Raw genomic sequence first — 23,898 nt, 5'->3', positions numbered from 1 at the left:
TTTCTGTGGTCAGCTCAGAATAAATTGCATTCAGTATTCATCTCTTTTCACTAACTTGTTTTGCTTAACTGGTATGTACAATCTGTGCTTACATGCACTGCTGCTTAACTTGTTGGATTGTTTCACTTGTTTGCATGATGATTTTGCATGCTTGTGCAGAACAGCTGAATCTCTGTTCATGTCAGAATTCCAACTAATGTTCATGTTTAATAATTATGAAAATGGAAAGGAAATTTTAAAACGTGCTCCTCCATGTATTAATTGCTATACAGCTCTAGCTGTGTTCCTCCGTGTATTAACTGGTATACGGCTCTTGCTGCTCCAAGTGACACCTAGTTTGTATTAGATATTCCTGCAGTTTTACCTAGAAGTAAAACTCCTTTGTCTCTTTAGCATCCATTGATTTTTCTTACAAGAGCGCATTAACAATGATGTTAGAGCCCATGCAATTAGCATCTGTGCTTAGAAAAGAAAAATAAATAGAAATTTAAATTAGAAGAGCTAAACGCAGTATTAACAAAATACTTTATCGTATTGCTGCATGTGAAACAGGGAAGACAAAGTAGTGAAAGGTCGAGGAAAAATGAGAGAGAGAACAAATGATGCAAAAAGAAAATGACACTGAGGTCTTGGTTTAATACATATGTATTCCAGGTTGATGGCTGATTTCATTAGCAAATCTCATTGTTATGCAATGTCTGTTCTTCTGCAGCAAAATGAATATTGTATTCTCAGAGGCTCTGAGTATGTGTGATATTATGGTCATAAAAAAATTAAAGAATATGTATTTTTAGCTACTTTTTCCCTATTAAAATTTACAAAAAATCATATTTTCAAGGTGATTTTATATTGCATTTTCAGAATAGACTTTAAATGGAAAGTTTTAATGGAAAAACTGCAATTTTTGCTCTCTGCTTTCTTCTTTTTTTTTTTTTTTTTTGCTATGTTTGCAACCTATGCAGTCTCTTCCTGAAAATCTTCAGTTTGACTAGGTAACAGTTAGCAGTGAGTTTACCATATCAAAGATAAGAGCTTAAGGTAAGAATATTAGTCTCCATGATGCTTTTTTAAACAGCTGATACAAATATCAGCTATTGTATTCAGCACTGAAATAAGCATTATCTCAGTCAAATCACTTGAAGCTCAAGTCTTAACATTCTTCAGTATATTCCATTAATATATTAAATTGATAAACTGTGTTTACAGTAAGATGAATCAGCTTTGTTATGAAATATGTTCTGGTATGTAGGACAATTAGATTCTTAAGATGGACTTCACTTTCTTTAGCTAGGAAAATGTTCTATGCCTTAGTAAACACAATACGCAAACTAAGGGAACACTTGAGAAGAAGGCATTGGTGCAGGACAGTGAAAATGTACCAAGTTAATTAATTTGGATTTTATTTTATTTTTTGCCCTTTCAGAATTTCTTCTATACATTGACTTTGTGGGGTCAGAATGTAATAGAGAATGTATGAAATGCTAGTGGATTTTGAATATTTTATGTCTAGTTCTGGGTAATGAGCCAGCATGAAGAAGCTTTTTGGACACTGTCGTATCAGAAAGAATAGGTGGCAGTTTCCTGGGCTTTCGTTTGAATGCCTTTTACATGCATTGAAGCAAATCTGCTCTTACTCGAATCTTTCTAGAGACATGATTAATAATAGTATAATGTGTCTGTCTGTTTTTGAATGGTTGCTGTATAGTACCTGCTTTGTTTATACCAATTCCAATATACAGTTCTAGCATTGAAAATGCTAGATGACGTGTCCATGTGTTTGGTAAATAACGAGAATAGAAGGATTCTTAAAACGAAGCTAAATCACAAGTAATAGAGCAATGTATGTGACCGGAATACAGAGGAGGTAGAACAAAGAGCAAGTTTCTACCTGACTCTTCCCCTTGAGAAGGGGAGTCTCTTTCTCTTCCTGACCTTTTCCTTTGGTAGGGCAATGTCCAGAGTAAGAATGAAGATTAGCATTGACTGTTGGCTTTGGAAAGATTGGTTTGTAAGGTTTTCTTGGTGGTGAGTGAGAAGCTAATTGAAATTAGTTTATCTGATTCTTGCTGCATCTTGATTCAAATGTGGAGTACAATTTCAGCTGATGTTATGCTGTGTATTAATGGTACCCGGGAATGCTTTTTGTGCAGTAGCATCTATGGGATTAGATGGTACAGGGGCTTTTGAATGCAGCCAGAATCTCTTAGGGACACAGCGAAGGCTACTTCGGTGTGTGATTGTGTGAAGGGCTCTTCATAGTAAGACGTGCTTAAGGCTTTCAGCACAGGACAGGTGGGAGGAGGAAAAGGTATTTTCCTACCTTTTGTAGCTTGGTTGGGGATGATTTTTACTAACTTGTTTTCTTGAGGAAGAAAATAATTTAAAACTTGTGGCATCACAGTCCAGAAAACTATTTCTGAAAGTAATCGTCTACCCTTATTGTCCTGTCATTTGTTTTAGTCACCTATGCAGCTAGTGTTGAAGGATTCCACCTAGAATTGCCAGAAGGAAAATGCAGAACAATATGGTGTGTGAAACTTTTAGAAGTTAGTTTATTAAGTGCTGTACAGATATGAGTGCGAGAAGTTCCTGCTCTCCAAAGCCATTACTGCAGATTGTGTTTATAGGTGATAACAGAATTTAGGTCTCATTTTTATTTTTATTTTATATTTATATTTATATTTATTTATATTTTTATTTTTATCTTATTTTTATTCATAAATATGTACTATTTTTAGGATGTGTTGTGAAGTGATATGCAGTTCTTGGAGCAATTTTGATGTCTGGAGTGTGATGCAAAAGACAGTTCTCTGGTGGACACTGAAGATTTCATAGAAATTTTATGTTCTTCTCTCAGACTGTTTATAAGCAGCAATTGTGGCTTAAATGTTTTTCCTTTTCTTTATCACAGGATGAACTAAGCCATTTTATAAATCATAATTTGTTTTAAAGTAGAACTACTACATTGACACAGTTCTAGAGTTATAGATGGGACTAAATATTTCTTGGTTAGATAATTACTTTTGGATAGAGCTTTGAGATGATTCTTGTAGTCTGTGGAGGTACCATGAGCTTTTTAAAATCCCTTTGATGGGAGTCATAGCTTTCCTGAAGGAATACATGCCTCTGCAAGAAGCTCTTGATGTTTCTTAAAAGAAAAAAGTAGAATTCCCTTCATGTCCATAGAATGAATCTCCTTAGGCAGCGTTAGGAGTACCAATAAAAAAAAACTTTCCTTGCTGTTACTGTATTTAATGCTGTTGTTTTTCTTTTTTGTTCTGTTTTTTTTTTTTTTTTTAAATCAATATCTATCTCTGTAGCTAGTGCTATCAATGTGCTACATGGGAAATATATATATATATATATATATATATATATATATATATTTTTTTTTTTTTTTTAAAGCTCCTTGAAAGACAGTGTCTGTTCTCTTGGGAATCACAGACTGGTGATGTGCACTTTTCTTAAGTCAGGTGCTAATGCGTACTTAAGATGTAGTTGGAGTGGTAATTTCTTTTATCATATGTTTCACTATCTGACTAGACTTCTATAAACATGATAATCTGGTCATGGAGCTGAAGTGAGGACCGGTATTTCTGTGACCTATAAAATTCTGGAGAACAATAATTGTTTCTTTGTCATTCTGGCTGACTAATGGAGTTGGTGGTGGTTGTTCTGTATGTGTAGTTTCTGTATTAAAGCTGGAGTTCAGAAACTAAAAACAGACTGTGTTAGGCTGTTTCCAATGGCATGTTTTGTCTCCCTCTTCTCCATTGCTATCTCAAAGTAAAACAGCTGTTCCACGGTAAATGTTTTTTGTGTGTGTGTGTGTGTGTTATGAGTAATACAGATTAAAATAATTTTAGGAAAGCTATCTTCTGAGAGGTAGTATTTGAGCGTGCAGAACTGCTGCACGTGTAAGGCTCAAATTCAGAGCGACTGAGTTTTAATTTGTAGAGTTCTGGAAGGGATAATTCCCCAATTGAGGCTTTAAATTGATGTCTGAGTTTGAATTTCTATGCTTCCTTCAGAAGCACTGCATATATTTCAACAGGACCACTTTCTTTTTGTCAAGTGCGTTACAAATTGCAAAGCAAAATGCTGATATTTTGATGTAGTTTTGGGATTAATTATGTTCTCATTTTGTATTAGGAAATTGTGGCTGTACTAATTAGACCTGTAACAAGCAGAGTTCATAAGTACACTGCTTTGGATATTGCCTTGTTTGCAGAGATTACTGTTGGTAATATATCTTAGTTTATTTGGGAGATTGTGATGGCAAAGTAACTCCTTCAATGGCACAAGTTACCTTCAGCAGCAGTTTGTTCTCTTTTTCCAGGAAGGCTTTTTTTTTTTTCTCATAGTGTTCTTTGGTTAGCTCGTGAAAGATGACTGCGATGCGTTTATAACATTATTATTGGAGGTTTCTTGGTTGCATTCCTGGTTTAGTTTCCTCAGACACATCACACTGCTGTACTCCCTTGTTGTTACTTAATGCTGCCAAGTTGGATAATTACTTTTCAGTTTTGTGTATTTCCTCTAGTATGTAAATGATCTCCTGTTTTCTGCATGCTGCCCTTGTGCTCTGACTTTGGGTCACTTTGGCAGTTTCAGTCAAAAACCTGCTTTCTTCATTTATTGGAAAGGAGTTTGCTGAACTTAATGTTTTGGAAGGTTGCAGGTAGAGAGAAAAGTGCAGAGGAAAACAGTGTCAGGCAGCTAAAAATTGTCATTGAGTTATTCTTCTTTTAAATTGTATTCAGATAGTTGATTTTGATAATTTATGAATGTTATTAGTAGGTGTTAATTTTGAGATCAATACTTCAGGGTTCAATGGAGCGATTAGAAATTGTTTTCTTGTTTCGAGTGTTCCAGGTGTGATTCAGCAGCTTTTGTTGCCTATGTGCATACAGATAATTTCAAAGAAAAATCAAGTGCTGCTTTTTCTTTGGTTTGGCTTAGAGAGAAATCCAACAAGGTGCAGAGCTGACGGTGATCTAACGCTGCGGAAAGCATTTCTGTGGCGGGTCAGAGTTCATATTACATTGGGATGCAGAGTCAACTCGCATGATTAAAATCCATCCGATAGACTTTAATTCAGAGCACATAGTTCAGCCCGGCCGGCTGATGGCGGTGTGAGCCAGCGAGCTCACTGATGGTCGGAGCGCTCCACCTGCCTTCAGTTTGTTTACCAGGAAATCAAGATGTGTAAACTGCAGGAAGTACTGTTTGACCCTCTCTGACAGTATCTCATTACAATAATTGCTAATCTCTGAGTAAGACAGCCATGTTTTGTGTGTAGCACAGAGGGAGGTTGTGGTAGGTTTTAGATGCTTCCTCAAATACAGCTTTGGAAATGCTTGCTTGAATTCTGTTTTCAGGGCAGCTTTTGACAACAGACATCTGCCGACCTTTGGGCTCAGCACAGCTCGAGCACAATAGCTCGTGTGCTTCCTTCCTTCTTGACTGAGGGGGAAAAATACTACGGCTTGTTTGGAGTCTTGTCACTGCTCAGTAGCGACAGGATAATGGCTACTTCCTGATTAAACTGCTCTCCACAGTAAGCTGTTAATGTTTGTGTCTGTTCTGTAATGCCAGGATGTCGGTGCTTTTCTGTGCTCCCTGACAAAGTTAATAGTTTGAAATGTTTATAGATTGAGAAAAGAATACATGGAGTTTTAAATATCTTTTTTTTCCTTTTCCCTAAGAAAGACATCTGCTGCTGTTTTGTAATGCTTATTTGGCAGTAGCTATAAGAAAGTAAACCTGAATTGCATGAATTTTTGTTTGTTTTTTATTTTAATAAAGCATGAAAATGTATTTAGATATTGGGCAAGCAACTAGCATCAACTTTATGAAAAATTCTTTTGATTGCTCACTGGGCAACCTCGGTGACCAAAAATGCACTTATATCATGTATGTTCATCATTTACTTTTATCATAGAGAGAACTTTTGCGTGTCTAATGTAAACCTAGTTACCAAATAAAAATGTCTTTTTTCTCCTGTTCTTAAATGTATAAGATGTGTTGTTTCCCTGTTCATTGGAAGTAAGGACTGTTTTCTTCAAGGAATTTCTCTGTGCTGAGTGCTGTATGAGCAGAGAGCTTTGCATACAGGTCTGGTTTTATTCTGCTTTAGAGTGTTAATATAAGAGACTTCTTGTTTCAGAGTGACTGCTTCTGGTCTTATTCAGTTTATTCAGTTAAATGAATCCAAAATCACTTTATAGTTGGTTCCAAGTGTTAATGTCTTAATAGCACTGAATTTGAAATAGCTGTTTGATATACCATGAGAAACTTTCTTTTAGTTCTGTACCAAAAGTAAACAAAAATACAGGATCTTTTTTAAAGAATGTTTGGAAAGGTGCTAAGTCAAATTCTGCAGTTCCAGTATGTTTGTATTAAAATAATATTGTGCATTTGGTACAAGGGATTTCTTGTCCATCAGGGCATGCCATATGTTCTGCTCCCTCACTGCCCAGCTGCTTTCCTTCACACTTGAAAGTTTTTCCCAGTGTCTTAGAATTCTGATGTAAAGATGTCCTGCTCGTTCTTACTAATCTCTTGGCATGCTTGGTCACTGTAGAGGCTCATGAACTCAGAGCTTGGCATCTCACAACTGAAATTGTTGGCTCCAAGCTCCATGCCTGCTTCCTTAACAAAACCAGCCTGCTGTGGAACTGGAGTTACTTACCTTATGACTGCTGGAGCTGCGTTTGATGGTTTGCTTCTCCATGCAGGTTGGTTTTGTGAGGTGCAGGGGACAGCTTGTGTCCCAGGATGCAGCTGCTCCTGCTGTGCTTGTATAGCAGCTGTGGGCCATGTGCACCTCTTATGCCATCCCCTTGGGGTGAATGCTGTGGGCAGCAGTTAGTTACCTTTGGCTTCCTTCTTCATGCTTCAAAAGAAATGCAAGATTACTTGTTAGTCACACGTGACTACAATGTCCCAAGTTGCTATTAGATTGTCTTTCCATTTAGAAAGAATTGTTAATGAGAATACTTCATATCAATTTACCTTCAAGTACTTGCCAAGCTTTGCTAAGGAAACTGTGCCTCGTACAGCTAAAATGATGTCCTGTGTTTTAACCAAGTATTCTTTTAATGGAGGAACAGTTAATGTTTAGTATGTGCCTTTGTTAGGTGCCTGAAATCTGAGTATATATTCTCATATGTGATTTCTTTTTTTTTTTTGTACAGGATGTTTTACTATCTTCTTTCTATTTCGTGTGTAGGGACAGAAATGCAGTCTGTCGGGTTTTCTGTTTCTAATCACTTCCTTTAAGTGTGTAAATAACATTGAAACACCAGATTGGCTTCTGCATGATTTCTAAGAATAGGGCTGTGAGTGGAGTTGACGAGGATGGTCTGCTGACGAAGTAATAGCTTCTGTGGCTTCTCTTGAAGCTTGGTTTTATTTCTGAAAATTCCATTATTATTTCTTCTAGTTAGTTTCTTCAAGTAAATTTCAGTGGATTTATATTTGCTTAAATGTTCATGCTTATTTTGAGATCTTAGAGTCTTAAAGCTGGAAGAAACGGTGAAAAAATAACATCAACAACAAAGATGTATGGAAATGAAGGTGCATTCCAGTGGTGGAGTGAGTTTAAACTGATGCATGATGTAGCACAGGCTGCTTCCTTCTAGAACTGGTTCTAGGCTCCTGAAGAACCACGTGTGTGTGGGTCAACATGAAAATGTGGATACCATTTCTCTGTCTTATCCTGGCTCCTTCATTTGTAGGGAAGGACTTGAATTAACAGTCTTGTCCTTCCTGTTTCTTTGAGTACGTGATGTATTTTGTAGTATGTGTAAGTGTAGGACTGCAGTGCAGAGTTATCCCATCCGCTGTGTCTTCATTCTCTGAAAGTTGAGTAAAGAACTGTCCCTGAAATTTGAGTTGGTTTTTCGGACTTGTGTGAAGTTCACGTGCTCGAGTAGATACCTGAGTTTGCAGTTCAAAGCATTGTTTATTCTCAAAAGCAGAGAATTGTGGGAGCCTGTTTTCTTTGTCTTATGCATTTGGATTGGCATTCCTCTGCCATTTTCTTAACAGGAAGCACAGTAATACCAGGTGGACAAAATATGTTTGATTGTAGTGAGTTCTCTGGAAAGTTTTTGTCTAAGTGTGTTAGAACAGATGCGCTGGGCTTGACCATGTTAATGCTCATATTAATGCGTTCTGTCATTCTTCAGAAATAGGAAGCAAGGTCCAGTTACAGAAAACACTGGCAGCTTTTACACGGGCATGAGTTTTAACATCTTTGAATTTTAACAATGCAAAGACGAAACTGTGTTAGCTTTTGACGCAGGAAATTCATCAGGGCATTTCCTTTACAAATTCTCCTTAAGCTTTGTTGTCTCTCTTGTAATTGCAGCTGAGTCTGAGTCTGAGCTGGCTCAGTAGTATGTCTTTTGAACTGGAAGTGGAGGAGTTACAGTGCAGTGGCCCTGAGGCAGGGCATTGTGCAACAGAGCTAACTAAGTTTTTGGGCAATAAAAGGCAGAAATGTTGTGTTTCTGGGTAGTGTGAGTTCATGCATAAGTATGGTAAAAGAATATTACCGGTTTAAACAACAAGATTTTTGTGATGGAGTCACTGGTAATGTATGAAGTACTACAATAAAATCACAAAGAAACTGTCAACAAGCTTCTGAATAATTATGGAGATTTGCTAATCTCTGAATTCACTATAAGGATTGTGAAATTTACTTAACAAGAGCTATAAGGCATTGTGCAATTTTGGTTTCCATCGCTGTTACTACAGGGTGATGAATAAAAATCATCAACTTTAAAAAAGCGATAAAAGAAAAGGGGAAAAAGGAAAAGTAGATACTGGGTTTCAGTTAAAAGAATTTTATTGACAGAGTGTGTTATGTTTCAGGAGTTTTCTTTAATCTGAAGTAAGGTTTAATGGATATTTTGCTTCAAACACCCAATACCTATTTGAGTAATGTTTTATTCAAGACCTGCAATTAAAAAAACCCAAAGCAACTCATGAAGAATACTGAAATAGATTGGGAAATCATAGATTTTGTCACGTGGTATTAAAAATCTTCAGATACTCCACCTTATTAACAGCTGAATTTATTTTAACCTTTAGTTTACATGAGTTGCATTTCTATCTTGCCCTGCTGATTCACTTCTAATGTGCAGCTGTTTAGAGAGATCACTTTAAATACAAATTAACTGGAAGTTTGTGGATTTTTATTTATTTTATTACAGTTGTAGGACTTCTATAATCATTAGAAGAAAGTCAAGTTGGTGAAACAAGAAATATCACCTGTGTTCCTTGGGGGTCAGTGCTGGGTCTGGTCTCATTCCGCATCTTCATAAATGACATGAATGAAGGAATAGGGTCCGCTCTCAGCAAGTTTGCTGATGGTACAAAGCTGGGAGGAGTGGAGGACACACCAGAAGGCTGTGCTGCCATTCAACAGGTTCTGGACGGGCTGGAGAGTTGGGCAGGGAGGAACCTGACGAGGTTTAACACGAGCAAGTGTGGAATGTTGCACCTGGGAAGGAAAAACCACATGCAGCTGTACAGGCTGTGGGATGAGCTGCTGGAGAGGAGCTCTGTGGAGAAGGAGCTGAGGGTGGATGACAGGTTGGCCATGAGCCGTCAATGTGCCCTGGTGGCCAATGAGTCCACTGGGATCCTGGGGCGCATTAAAAAGAGCATGGCCAACAGGTTGAGGGAGGGCTCACAGGGCTGCACTCAGTCCAGTCTCCATCAGCCTGTCTGTGGGTTTGAGGTTGCACTGACTCATGTGGAGGACCTTGCACTTTGTTGATCTTAATAATGTTTTCACAGGCCTCCCTTGCACACCTGTCAAGATCTTTCTGCATAGCATCCCTTCCCTTCCAGTGCATAAACCACAACACAAGTTGGTGTGCTGGCAAAGTTGCTATGCTCAATCATGTTGTCTTTTTTTTTGCTAACAGAAGTGTTAATCAGCATTGGTCCCAGTACTGACCCCTGATGAATGCTGCTTCTCACACGTCTCCACTTGAACACTGAGCTGTTGACTGCAACTCTTTCAGTGTGACCTTTTAGCCAGTTCCTTACCAGATGAGTAGTCTGTCAAATTCACACCCCCAATTTAGAGATGAGCCTGTCATACAGGATAGCATCAAATGCATTGTCCACACAGACGTCATTTTCTCATTCCTTATCCACCAGAGCTGTAATTAACTGCTGGGGATTCTGACGTACTGGTGCATTGTTTCATTGCTGCTTGAATTTGACCTGCTTTGAGAAGAGGGAAGGGCAGTAAGGTACCACGTGCCGTGTACACTGTAGCTAGCTAACACTAACACACTGGACTGCGTTTGGCATTCTGTTTTTATTAAACAACAGTAATGTTTTATTCTGCTTCTCCAGAAAATACAACATTTTTATAGTGAAAAGCTGTGTGTGCTTCCTTTGTTGGTTTTTTTGTTGTTTTGTTTTTTCCCTTATGAAGTATTGTTTCCCTTTTTCAGTGGGTTCAGTTGAATTCAGTGATTTTCACTGTGGTGAACTCTGCGCAAAGCTTTTAGAGGGATTGGCAGGAGTCACGACATGAAGGGGAAAATGTGAAACATTCACATTTACTGAATTTCTCTTTTACAAATACAAGAGTTTCAGGAGCAATCATGAAAATTTGTTCTAAGTATTGATTAGGAATATTCACTAAGGTGATCTTAAACAGAATATCTATCTGTTGCAACTAGTATGAACTTCAAGTGATGAGAAGCAGTAGGCTTTCAGTGTAATTTTTGCTGATCCTGCCTAACAATTTTGGGAGGTTGTTTTTGGTATCAGCCATGTGCTGTGGTTTGGACTAATGAACTAACTAAACACAATTAAGATTGGATTTAATTTGAAAAATATATGAAATATATACATTTACGAAATACGTTTGTCTAGGAAGACTTCCATTTATTTAATTCAAAAGTTGCCAAATTTCAATATTCCAGTTACTATATTTATAACTTAAAAAAGGCAGCTTAATTAAAGGTTGGAACTGCAACCTGTAAGAAAATATCACCACCCAAATCAAACAAACAGCTTTCCCCTCTGAATAATGCAAGAACAAACAAAAACATACCAAAAAAGCAAACAAACACACACACCCCTACAACAAACCACACCAAATCTTAAAGGAGCAGGTTTGATTATTCTTATTCTCCTGATTCTTATCTAGTGCTGTATTATCAGTGCAGGGATGCGGGTTATATTGATGAAAAGCTTACTTGCATAGAGACATACTCATTTCTGTATTAAAAAAAATTGGCTTGATTTACCAGTGATATCTACTCATTTGTGGTAAAAATGCCGATTGCTTATAGGTGATTACTAACTGTAATTATAAAATGTATATGATGGTAAAATGTTTATTTTAATGATGCATTATGCACAACGTAAGAGAAATAAGAAATTCATTTGCAGAAATTAGAGAGCTCTGGATTTCCTTGGCGAAAGCAGAATTCTGAATGCAGTGAGCTGAAGCTTAGTAATGTCTTTCCTTTTACAAATGATTGCTGCAGTGAGGCCACTGCGGTGTTTCTGAATTCTCTTATGCTTTTTTTTAATAGAATAAATTATCTGCGGCCATTCTTTAAACAATGAATAGAGAGACACAATAAAACCTAGGGTTTCTGTAAATAGGTTGCCTGTTGACTTCACCTAAATCATTGGTCATTCATAACATCTTAAAAATGTACTTTATTTTTTCATTTGTCTTTTTATGATCTCTCTATACTAAAAATATATATTATTTTTTTGTTGCATCTAATAATGTATATTTGCAAATGCTTCAGGCTTGAACTATGGGAGGTATATTTTTATTAATTATTATCCTTAGGAAGAATTCTAATGTATGGTAAAGCGTTTAAGGCACGCAGCAAGGGCAGGTGCTATTCAGTGGCCGGTGTCCACTGAGAGAAGTCACCAGTTTGCTGAATTATATTCACTATATTTGCAGGACAATGCTCTTTTCCTCTTTAATTCAGAGTATTTATTTAAAGTATTTATGTATATAACACGTTTATTTGTAGGAGAAGTATGTAGTTAGCTGTGGATTAAGTAATTGGAATTTAAAATGTTTAATAGTATTTTGCCTTGAAAAATTATGTGAAGGAAAATGCTTTAGTTATAAATAGTATTCTAAAGGAAAATTTCATAGCCGTTATTCTCTATACTATCACAACTTTCTTCCCCTGTTAGTGTAACCTCTTTTGTTTGTTTGTTTTCTAATATTTGCTGATATAGAATAAGTTGTGCTGGATTCATGAAAATTCTGCCTTGAGTAAAGAACAGAAGCAAGGAAGTCTCGCAGTAGTTTTCCCTGTTGTTTTGTTATGTAAAAGATGGGCAGTTCTAGGAGTCATGCTGCTGTTCCTTTGTCGGCAGTTCACACTTTGTTCTGCGTACAAACCAAGTTTAGAGACTGTTCAGTCCGTCGAAATTGTCACATAGAAGTCATCAGTGATAAGTAATTAATGATAACTGCAATGGCAATTGTGCTTTTGTATTTCCTTTGTCTTTTTAAAGTCGAGTGTACTGACGTGGAGGAACAAAGATGCTGTGTCTTTCTGTAGAAGTAGAGCGTTTATGCTGCTTTTTCAAATGAGTATTTGGAAAGTCACAATTTTAACATAGCAGTGGGTTGGAAGTACTGTTGAACAGAGCTTTCTTTTTTATTGGTTAAAGTAGAAGAAAAGCTTATTTTTCTTAGGAGTGTTGTACTTGGTATTCTGTTTTTCAGAGGTGAAACTGAGGCTTTTCAGAAGCTTTTGGACTGATGCTGAGAACTTGGACTCCACTCCTTGCCAGCGGTAGCTCTGAGAAGTGGTGGTGCGCCCTGCGCTTCCAGGAGTCTCCAGGGTGGGAACTGTTTCTCAGGAATTTCTCTGTTGAGAGTTAACTATAATTAGTCTCATTGCTCTTGAAATCATCAAGAGACTCTGAGATACCTGCTGCACCTTACTGCAGGCTGATCATGGCTGTCTGTTGTAGTTCAAACTCTAAATGGCAGTTCTGGCTCTGGATTGAGCCAGATACTGTGGTAAATAAGCTGCCATTGTGCTTAGACATATTTACTTTTCTAAAATTTCAAAGTATTTAGAAAAGTACTTCTCAAATATAATTTCTGGTTCTACTCCTCATTTTTCCTGAAATGCAGAGACTTGTTCAGTTAAGTAAGCCTGATAAGATTAGATCTGAGCAATTCATGGCACAAATAAAAACACCTTGTTCTGTATGAGAAATCCACCATAAAAACCAGGTCTTTCTCCAATTTAAGAGACTTTATATGGAGTTAACTTGGTTCTTCAAAGCTGAGGCTCGCAGGGCCTGCACAAGGAGGAGGTGTGAGCTGAGGGGATGGATGATGGCACTGCTTTTCTTGAGCAGGGAGCAGTCCCACAGGATGTGAACATGCTGCAATAGGGTGCTGGTCACAGGATCCAGACAAAACAAAGGAATTGTTCAGGCCGTTGTTTCCTCTGGTAGTCTGGTCAGAGTAGCAGAAGATGGGGCTGTTCCAAGCCTGGAGGGAAGCTACAGCATGAGAAGAGGGATCTAGCAAGGAGCCACAGGCACAGCGGTGCCAGATGGCAGAAGGGCATCCCAGCAGCCTAGCTCAGGTAGGAGCTGATGGTGCGGGTCTGAGTCTACATGGAGTTTGTGGACATAGCGTGGAGTGGCTGGTCAGGGCAATTAGGGCTTGCTCATGCTCCCAAGGCTCTGACAACACTTCTACTGGGCGCTGGAGACAGCAATTAATGTTATAGATTTTACTGTGCAGCATTCAGATTCAAATGCGATGTCACTTTCATCAGCAGTGCATGATTTCCTTACTGCTGCAGCTGTACTGGGTTTCTGTGGTGACTGTGGTGTAGATTTGGCGTGAAGGTCTCGCGGGAAACTTCCTAAATACAGCTCCTGAGACATGATCAGCACAGGCACTAATGTAGTCAATCTGCTTGTGATTTCCTGCTCTAGAAATCAAACCTTTTTTCTGTTTTTTAGATATGGAGTCTGGAGAGCGGTTAACATCATCATCAGTCTCCTCAAGTGCAGCTGTTTCATCTCCAGTGGCTTCTACACCTTCTGTAGCTTCTGCAGTTTCCAAGAGTAGCCTTACCACTGGAGCTGCGTCGTTGATTTCCACAGTCAACACCAGTGGTAAGAATAACATGTTGCAATGTGATTTTAGCGGTTGTAAACACTTGCAATAAAATTATTACTACAAGCTCAAATGTAAGACCTCACAGATCTTTTGTTTATTATTTTGAGGAGGGAAATTTGTATTATGTATATAAAAGTATGTTTTGTACATTGCATAGACACAGTACATTCAAAGTGATTTAAAATCAGCTCTTTTAAACATGAAAGAACTTTTCAGTTTGCCAAGGTATGGGGATCATTTTACAAACTAATCTAGCAGACTCAATGCCACTTTCAGATTTTAGATTCACTAATTGGCTTCTTGAATATGCGCTATGTTCTCAGCATTCAAGCTTTGCTGGTTAGTGTTCCGTATTGGCTTGTTATTGTTGGTTTGTATTCTTCATCACTAGAGGATAGTTTACTCAGTCTGGTTTTTTTTTTTTCTTCCCACTTTTTTTTTTTTTTTTTTTACAAAATTAGTTCACAACAAACTTCTTATTTTGTTATTTATGGAGGAAGGTTAAAGATGGAGTCACTGCAGTTATATTCATGGATGTTAGCTGTATATTTGTTTCTGCAAGAGCATACTCAGAGTCTATTAAAATGATACACTTTCTTTTTTTCATTTTGAGTATTTTAATGTGCTTTGATCTTCATATAAAGTAACATATTTTTCTCTGTTCCAGTGAATTGGGTTTTTTAACCAGCTGTGAGAGTAGGCGATTGTTACTTGTGTATATATAAACCATTATTCAGCTTTTTTCATTACTTCAAGTTTTTCACTATGAGAGGTTCATCAGCACTGTGAAATAATGCATACAATTGGGAAGATCTAGAGTCCTGTTGCTGAGAGTCATGTAGAAAACAAACTTCAGTAGCACTGCAGTGATTAAAATGCAACAGAGAAAAGTGGGAAGCACTTTAATTTCTGCCACTGTAAGCAACTCTTGACACCCACAGTCTAAGCTGGAGTGCCCCTTGCATAGTTAGAATATCTTTATAATTCTGCAGGTTGTTGCATTGATGCTTTATATATTTAGGCACTAGTTAAATATTTATTTTTACTTACTGTATTGTACTATTAAGTTCATTAATATTAATAAAGGGATTCACAGTTATAGTTCCTTTTACTAAGAGATCAGCATTGATGAAATGTACTTTCTCCTTTGAAATGATGACTTCAGTATTTTATCTGTATAGTAGAATTTCTAAGCTGTGCTCAAAAATGTTGGAACTATTTGAAGTAAAGAATACTAAGGAATGCAGTTGAAGGTTTCACTATGTGGACCGTATTGACAGTAGGTTAGTAACTTGAGGAACAAATACTAAAAAAGAAAAACTAAAATGCTAGAATTATAAAAATGCTTGACACTCTAATGTTTCATAAGATACTATAATTGCAGTCCAGTTTATTGTTACAAGCAAACAATTTCTATTTGTCTTCATTGTATTTCATCCATATTTAAAAATTGATGCCCTCTGCTTTATGGGCAATTCAGGTATCAGTGTAAGGTAGCAGACAGTACTGGCTGTGTATTTTTATTTCTTGTTTCAGGTTCTGTCTGTTGCCTCTTGTTCTGTTGTTTCTTGCCACCAAAAAGTCTGCCCCCATCAACTTGACTCCTGCACTTTAGATAATTATGAACAGTTTGCCTCTACACTCGACTCCTTTTAGGAGATCCCTGTCTTTTCTGAACCGGGGAGTTCAGAGCTAGACACAGAAAGGGGATCACACGTGTGCACATGTGTGCATCCCATCAGGGCCCATGGATTTGTGTGTGTTGATTTTGGCTAGATGTTCTCTGATCAGATCCACCTCAACCAAGGGGAAGCTTTCCATTCTTCAAACTCTCTCTCTTACCTTCAGGTCCTGGGATTGCCAAAGGACAGTCTTAGTAGCAAAGAAGCCATTCAGTATCTTTGCCATCTCAGTGTTCCCCGCTACGAGGGCACCCACCTCATTCAGTAGTGAGCCCACATTTTCCCTAGTCCTCTTTTTACTCCTAAGTTACTTTGAAAGCCTTTCTTATTATCCTTGATATTTTTTTGCCAGACTTAATTCCAAGTGTACCTTAACATTGTACTTTGCATCCCCACAAGCCCTGACAACTTCCTGCGATATTTTCGTGTTCTCTCAGTTTTCCTTCTTTCAGAATGCTAGACACCTATCTGTCTGTCAGTCTTCTGTACCATCTGCCAGACAAGTCTTTGTTGGAAAATGTATCCTCCAGCTTTACTTTGTGCTTAATTATGTCTGCTGTTCCTTTTTTGTTTTAAAGTTTTTCAAATTTCAAAAGATTTATGTTGAGTGCAGAAGTATAAAAACTCAAAATTAATGTTAGAGATTATGCTTTTATTGCATTTAACCCATTTTCCTCGCAGAGCATTTAAAGTTGCAAGGGACTGCTGGAGGTCATCTAGTCCAATGCCTCTACTCAAACATAGAACTTTTTGTTACCTATTTGTTTTCAGAATGTATTATACGACCACAGCATGGATGAGTTGGAAGGGACCCCTCAGGCCCAGCCCTGCCATGGGCTGGCTGCCCCCCAGCTCAGGCTCTCCAGGGTACATCCAGGGCCTGGGGCACCTCCAGGGATGGGGCACCACAGCCCTGGGCAGTGCCATGGCCTCATCGCACTCTGGATAAAATATTTCTTCCTCACACATGATCTAAATCTCCCATCTTTTATTTTAAAGCTGTACCCCCTTGTCCTATTGCTAACAGGCAGCGTAAAAAGTTGGTCTCCATCTTGTTTATAAGCTACGTTTAAAAACTGAAAGGATATATGTGATTAAGTTTGTATAAGTAAAACTGTTTAGAAAATCTTTACCTCGGTGGCTTAAAATATTTATTGCCAGAATTACCACAAGAAATTAACGCTATGAAACATGTTTGGTGATACTCCCCACAAGAATTTAGTAAGTCTGCTCTAAATCCTATATCAGAACATTCATACAGAAATACTTACATGTGTAACTGGTAAAACTGAAGTTTGTTTTTTATTTGCTCTGTGGTACAGAATGGTGGCGGACAGCGGACTCTCACTCTCGCTCTGGGGCAGCTTTTTTCCCACCGCTCTTGGGCATCTCACCACTCTTTGCACCTCCTGCCCAGAACCATGATTCTATTCCGTTCCACCCAAGAACTACAGGAAAAAATAATCGTGGCAGTTTAGAAAAAGGTAATAGCCAAAATTATTGTGGGAATAGTTACGCACTTGCACAATGTAGAATTTGAACCTTGCTTCTAGTTGCCCATTCCAAAAAAGTTCTCTAAGAATTTATTCTGTCAGTGAAGTGTGAAACATAGAAGTACGCACTTTCAATAGCAAAGGGCTTTTTCTAATAGTATTTTTACACTTCCTTTTTTGGTCTGGGATGAATAGTAGGGAATACATTCATGTTAATATTTATAGAGTAAATAAATAATTTTTATATATTTTGGAGTTAATTTTTATATATTTTGGAGTCTGTTCTGTGTATAAGAAGCAGACCGAGCTTACTGGGTGGGGGAGTGTATGGAGGAAAGTGATAGAAGTGGTAGGGTGATGATCTCAGTGAAAACCAGCTGAGGTAGACTTTTTTTTTTGCATTTAAACTCATTATTTTATATCTTTTGATCATGTTTACATACATTTGCTTGAAGTACAAACAAAACGTTTTCATTAGTTTTGATAGTTTTTTAGGACCTGATTTGTATTTCAGAATCATTCTGATTGTAGTCCTGGGATTGCAGAGTTCTTGGTGTTGAGGTTATTTTCTTAGAAAACACACTTTCTGACAAATAAATAAGCAAACTTGAAAACAAATATTATATCAAATAGCATTCCTGCAACTTTTATTCCCTATTGCCCCCTCAATTTTTACGTTTCAGAACTCCAGAATTCTGGGGACTTGCTGTAGTTCTTTGAAGATGAGATTGCTCAGAATATAAAACAGACTGTTCAGCAAAATATTTACTGGAATGTAGTGTTGGATTTTTTTTAAATCTTTTTCTGGAGAATCTCAGTCTGCCCCTAACTGATCTCTATGTTTGTGCAGATTTCAGATATTTTTTCTTTACGGCATTACATTTCTTTGCAGTTTGAATAATGAGTGCTCCGTGTTTTGTGGTTTAAAGTAAATTTGTGGGCAATTCAGGCTGATTCTTGGATGATACATTTTTTAGTTTATGACAGAAATTGACTGTGAGTAGGCTCTTCTTATGGGACTATGGAAATTAGGTTACTGTGACTGGAACATCTCCAAAAGCATCTGCTATTTTAGATTTTTCAAGTATCACTGTGTAAAATCTGTTATCTTTAGGTATAAATGGATCGCTGAATGGGAGCAGTACTACTGCAGCGTCTGCTATCAGCACATCTGTACTATCCACTAGTATTGCAACATCTGCAGGACAAGGAAAAGCTATAACCTCAGGAGCAGGAGGCCGCAAATACAACCAGGAGCAAAGCAAAGTTCAGCTTTTGGACACCAGAGCTGACAAAATCAAAGATAAGGTAAATATGTGTAAACAATTCATGGTTCAGCTGGAGGAAAAAAAAAAAAAAAGAGAGAGAGAGAGATGGTGAGCGTTCTGATTTGTGCACACAGATATATTTCTACCCTAATACAGAAATACTTAGCAATTTTCATCTTTGGGAGCATGATGTCCACCACTGTGGAGTGTTGTTTTTAGGAATTTTTATGGTTGCTTTTTGTTTTTGAACTTTATTTGTGAACAATTTACACTGTTTTCACTTCATAACTGTATTTGATAACATGAGTTTATTTACATTAAGTGATTATAAAACGAAAGTATATTTTAATGCAACTAATCTTTAGCTATTAGCATGTAAACATATGTATGTATGATTGTATATTCATGGATAATATATTAATATATATTGGAATTATAGAATCACAGAACGGCTTAGTTTGGAAGGGATCTTAACGATTACCCAGTTCCAGCCCCTGCCATGGGCTGGTTGTCTCCACTGGCTCAGTCTGCCCAGGGCCCCATCCAGCCTGGCCTTGGACATGTCCAGGGATGGAGCACCTGCATTTCTCTGGGTAGCATGTGCAAGGGCCTCACTGCCTCTGGGAAAAGGTTTTCATATGATCTAAAAATCCCCTATTCAGCTTAAAGCCATTCCTCCTTGTCCTGTCATTGTCAGACCATGCACACATAATTGCTCTCCCTCCTGGTTACAAACTCCTTGAAAGTACTGGAAGGCTGCAGTAAGTCTCTTCTCCAGACTGAACACATGCAGCTTCCTCAGCCTGTCTTCATAAGAGCAGTGATTATTTTACTATGTAATTTTGTTTTTTGGAGTTCGAAACAAAATTTCAGAAGCTAAATTAAATCTCTAGGCTTTAAAAAAGCTTTTCTGGAATTCTCTTTTTATTTATTAGAAGAAGGAAAAGTCAAATAACTTGGGCAGACATCTGATATTGAAGACATTGAAAGGCTCATTGTGTTACTTACAAAAAAAACCAAGCATTCTTGAAGACATTTGGCCTTCTCAAAGACCAAATTATGAAATTAGTTGAAATGTAGCAAATACTGTGAAATTACAAGTAATGACATTTAAATGAATGTTTCTCTGAAATGTGTTTGTGAATCCAACATGTTGGTATTCTGTTATTTCATGAGAAAGCTTTTGATTTTTGAAGTTTTGGGAAGCAGTGAATTTTGTGGATTTCTACATCTGAATTCCAGACCAGTTTTCTCATCTCCAATCTGATATGTTGCTTTGAAATGTAGTGATGCTTAACTGATCTGCAGGTTAAGTGCTCCAAAAACTGCCTTGGCAAAACCTAGTGACCTTTGTTTCATTTTCATCACCTTGAGAAGTACTTCTTCCTCTTTAGTTCCCAGCAAAAACTGCCTAGACAGTCAGTTGTACTATGGGATTACAGGCTCCTTTACTCTAGAATCGTACTGGTTTTGTTTTAAAATAAGGTAATACATCAAAGTAAAGCTGAACCATTAACAAATTGGTCATCTTCTTGGTAGAAACCCAGAAAAAAAGCAGTAGAAAGCTCCAGTGACAGTGACTCAGGCTCCTCATCAGACACATCAAGTGAAGGCATAAGCAGCAGTGATTCCGATGACCTAGAGGAAGATGAAGAGGAGGAGGAGGACCAGAGTGCTGAAGAGAGTGAAGATGATGACTCTGATTCTGAAAATGAAGCACACTGCGAAAACAAGAACAAGGTGTGACATCTCCTGCTGCTTGCAGTCTTGTCATTGGAAGTTGTTTGTGGAAAAAATCATTTAGTGTTTGTACCAGAGAATAATTATTTATTTGCATGTTAATGAATGCTAGGAATTATGGGTTTTGCTTCATTTATCTTTTTTTTATTTTTACTTTACTTTTTTCCCTCCCTTTTTTGTATAATTGTGCTTTGGTTTTTTTGTTATTGTGGGGCTAGAAGGTTTGTTTTGTTATCAAGTATGAAATATATTTAAAAAAGAAGAAGAAACAATGAACATCAGCAACAAAACTCACAACCAACAGCACTGAGAAGTTAGGTGCTGTGCACTGATACTGAGTTGCAAGTGTACCCTTTCAAGATACTGCACCTTGGTGGTGGTTTTTTTCCTAGTAAAATGATTCCTTTTCCTGATAAGAAATAGAACAAGATTGGAATGCTGGGTAATTTATTGGGTTTACTGTCAGATTACTTGTTAAAAGCAATTATGTTTTACTGCTCTTCTTTACTGACTATTTTCTTCTTATTTTGGAAAGAAAAAGAACTAAATATATCACAGGATTTGTTTTTAAGTCAGTATTATTAATCCTCTGTCAAGAAGGGTATAATTATTCCTTTAGGATGGATGATTTTTTTTTCCTCATCATCTTTAAGTAATCTAACATGAATGTTCTTAAATGCATGTTTTGCAGGTGCTAATGCATAGTGGTGTAAAAGATATGAAAACTGATGGGCAGAAAGCCCATGAAAAGTCCCAAGAAAAAAGAACGCACCAGCAGATACCTCTTGTGTCTGATTCCCAGACTCATTCATCATTCCAGCCCCAGCAGAAGCAGCCTCAGGTTTTGTCACAGCAACTTCCGTTTATTTTCCAAAGCTCTCAGGCGAAGGAGGAACCTGTGAACAAACACACAAGTGTAATACAGTCTACAGGATTGGTTCCCAATGTGAAACCTTTGTCTTTGGTACATCAAGCCAAAAAGGAAGCCTATTTAAAAATCATAGTTCCTCCTCCTGACCTACTCAAAGCAGGGAATAAGAATACCTCTGACGAATCCATCGCTTTGGTCAGTGACGTACGATCGAAACGAGTGAGTGTTCTTGCTCTTTGTAACCTGTGCTATTTGCTTAACAGAACTTACTGCCACCTTATCAAACTCTGTTTAAATCTGGTGTTTAAATATAATTTGAAGTGGTCTCCAATCTTTTCTTGCTAATTTGGGATCATTTCTTTGAAGTTCCTCTAAGTAATCTTTGTATTTGTATGGGAACTGTTGAATCATGGCCTGAACCTCTGAGTGGTCATTTTAGATGAGCACTGAGTCAGCCGTGGGAGCACAGGTGATGGGCATTTTTAGCTTTCCTTCTCAAGGTTTTAATTGAAATGCTGGTTTAATGTTTTCCATATCTGGTGTATAAGCATTGTAAATTTCATTTTCTGTTGTGTTTATTCCTTGCAAATGGGAAGATGTTCGTGGATTAACTATTAAAGCTCAGTATAACCTTTGCAGCAAAATTTCTTTCTACTGATCAGGACCCTGCAGTATGCTTATATCTATCTATGCCAACAGTTTTGTTGCTTAAAAAACTTTGTTTTGATTTTGTACTCTGTTTTGCAATTTGTGATTGTGGTAGAATAACTTTTATTGATTAGCAGTGAGTTTTCGTAGTTCCTATTCAGGTTGATTTTAGTGGAGACTGGATGGCGATGAAAATGTTCTAGGAAATTGAGGCTGGGGTTGTGTGTGCGTGCATATACATATGCATGTATAAACATACATTGTGATATTTCATATTTTAATACATCTTAGAAGTAACGTCAGAGAAAAGTGGAGTCTGATTCACCAATTCACTCATGATTTAAAGATCTTAATGTATTTTAAACACTTTTTCTTCTAGACTGCAAGTGAATAATTTTGCCCTTCCAAATCCCAGATACTTCTCAAAGGTTAAATAAGCTGATCATTTAACTGGAATTTGTAAATAAATGTAATTATGGAAACACCTATCTTTGTGATTGGAAATGGTTTCTAGTATCAAATTGAGGTCGAGGGTCTTTAAGTGGTTTTCTGTCATCCACTTAGTGCTTTTATTTCTGTAATTTTCTACTGGAAATAAGCACTACGTAAATATCTATTTTATAGATCTTTGTTTCGTGTTTAGTTTTGAGAAACAGTTTTTCCAGGAATGTTTTTGAGTTAACACTTAAAAATTTATTTAAGATGCACCATGTTAATCCTACTTGTTTAATCAAAGAAAGTGTGTTTTCCTTATTTTTGAAGAATTTGAGACAGAACACAGCCTAATTCCTCATGCACGTGTTTCTGGAGCACTTGTTTAAACTTTATGTGAAGAATTTTCAAGTATTACTTTTCTTCTTCAGGGATGAAAAGCGTGTGTGTCACAGTTCTTTTGAGTAGTAACATTTTTTTTCTCACAATTTTCTTTGTAAAGTTTTCTTATGCCAAGAGTGTTCTGTTTGACTTTGGCTAGTGTTGTAGCTGTCAGTGTGTTGTGTTTACCACGTGCTTTAAAATGGACTGTTCAGTAAAGAGATTAAATATAGTGAAATGAGTAAAAAGTGGTTTTATCCCTGTGTAGCTACATAAGTGTAGTCTATTTTTTTCTGTTTGAGATCATATTTAATTTCTTTATGGAAATTGCCATCCAGAGCAATGCAGAAAGCAAATAAGTTTTCCTGCATAATCAGCTTCATTTTGATTTCAGTTCATCTTGTCCTACATGATTTACACTGAAAGCTACTGGAGAGACACAAAGAACTTGCAACTGCTCATCTTCTGTAACTGGCACTTATATTCTGTTCAAAAGAGCTTTTCTGAAACCAGATATGTGATTTAATAGAGTTCATGTGGCTGAAAAAGCAAATACTCATATTTTATTCCTTTTCTATTCTATTTCTGTAGGAACAATATAAACAGACATTCCCAGCAGTGCAGCTAAAGAAACAGGAATCAAAGAACCTGAAGAAGGTTATTGCATCTTTGTCAAGCTCAAAACCAACATCTAGTTCACCAGCTCATCAAAAACTCACATCTTTGGAAAACAATCATTCTAATCCATTCCTGACAAATGCACTTTTAGGTAATCACCAACCCAATGGAGTTATTCAGAGCGTCATCCAGGAAGTTCCTCTTGCACTTACTGCAAAACAGAAATCCCAAACCAAGATCAATGAAAGTGTAGCCATTGCTAGCAGTACCCCCTTTTCTTTGCCAGTGAACTTGAGTGCATGTGGGAAAAAAACAACTGGTAACCGGACACTTGTTGTGCCCTCTACCTCTCCTGTGTTACCTGGTTCAGGAAAGGATAAACCAGTCAGCAATAATGCAGTAAATGCTGTAAAAACACAACACCGCCTTCCGTCTGCAAAACTGGTGGTGGAGCAGTTCAGAGGGGTAGACTCAGATGCCCCCAGCAGTAAAGAATCTGACGACTCAAATGATGATGATGACGACGATGAAGATGAAGATGAGGATGATGAAGATGATGATTCTGATGATAGCCAATCAGGTGGTTTAA

At 37.4% G+C, this 23,898-nt stretch overlaps 1 protein-coding gene across 23 annotated transcripts in view; it reads left to right on the top strand.

The window, feature by feature from the left end:
* The window catches only part of BAZ2B (bromodomain adjacent to zinc finger domain 2B), a 90,315-nt gene that overhangs the window by 30,938 nt on the left and 35,479 nt on the right, over nt 1–23,898 (top strand). For 18 of the 23 annotated variants that reach the window (XM_015869320.2, XM_015869318.2, XM_015869325.2 and 15 more), the window contains 6 exons: nt 14,017–14,172; nt 17,181–17,342; nt 18,466–18,659; nt 20,159–20,359; nt 21,051–21,449; nt 23,283–23,889. In XM_015869320.2, coding sequence (XP_015724806.1) covers nt 14,019–14,172; nt 17,181–17,342; nt 18,466–18,659; nt 20,159–20,359; nt 21,051–21,449; nt 23,283–23,889 — 1,717 coding nt within the window. In that variant the 5' untranslated portion in view covers nt 14,017–14,018. Of the gene's footprint in view, nt 1–5,281; nt 5,561–12,751; nt 12,871–14,016; nt 14,173–17,180; nt 17,343–18,465; nt 18,660–20,158; nt 20,360–21,050; nt 21,450–23,282; nt 23,890–23,898 lie in introns of those variants that run through there. The other 5 variants (XM_015869315.2, XM_015869316.2, XM_015869317.2 and 2 more) reach the window with 4 other exon arrangements.

The sequence above is a fragment of the Coturnix japonica genome, chromosome 7 (genome assembly GCF_001577835.2).
Source record: "Coturnix japonica isolate 7356 chromosome 7, Coturnix japonica 2.1, whole genome shotgun sequence".
Lineage (NCBI taxonomy): Eukaryota > Metazoa > Chordata > Aves > Galliformes > Phasianidae > Coturnix > Coturnix japonica.
The sequence above is the reverse complement of the archived record's forward strand: the minus strand, read 5'-3'. Positions and strand labels throughout refer to the sequence as shown.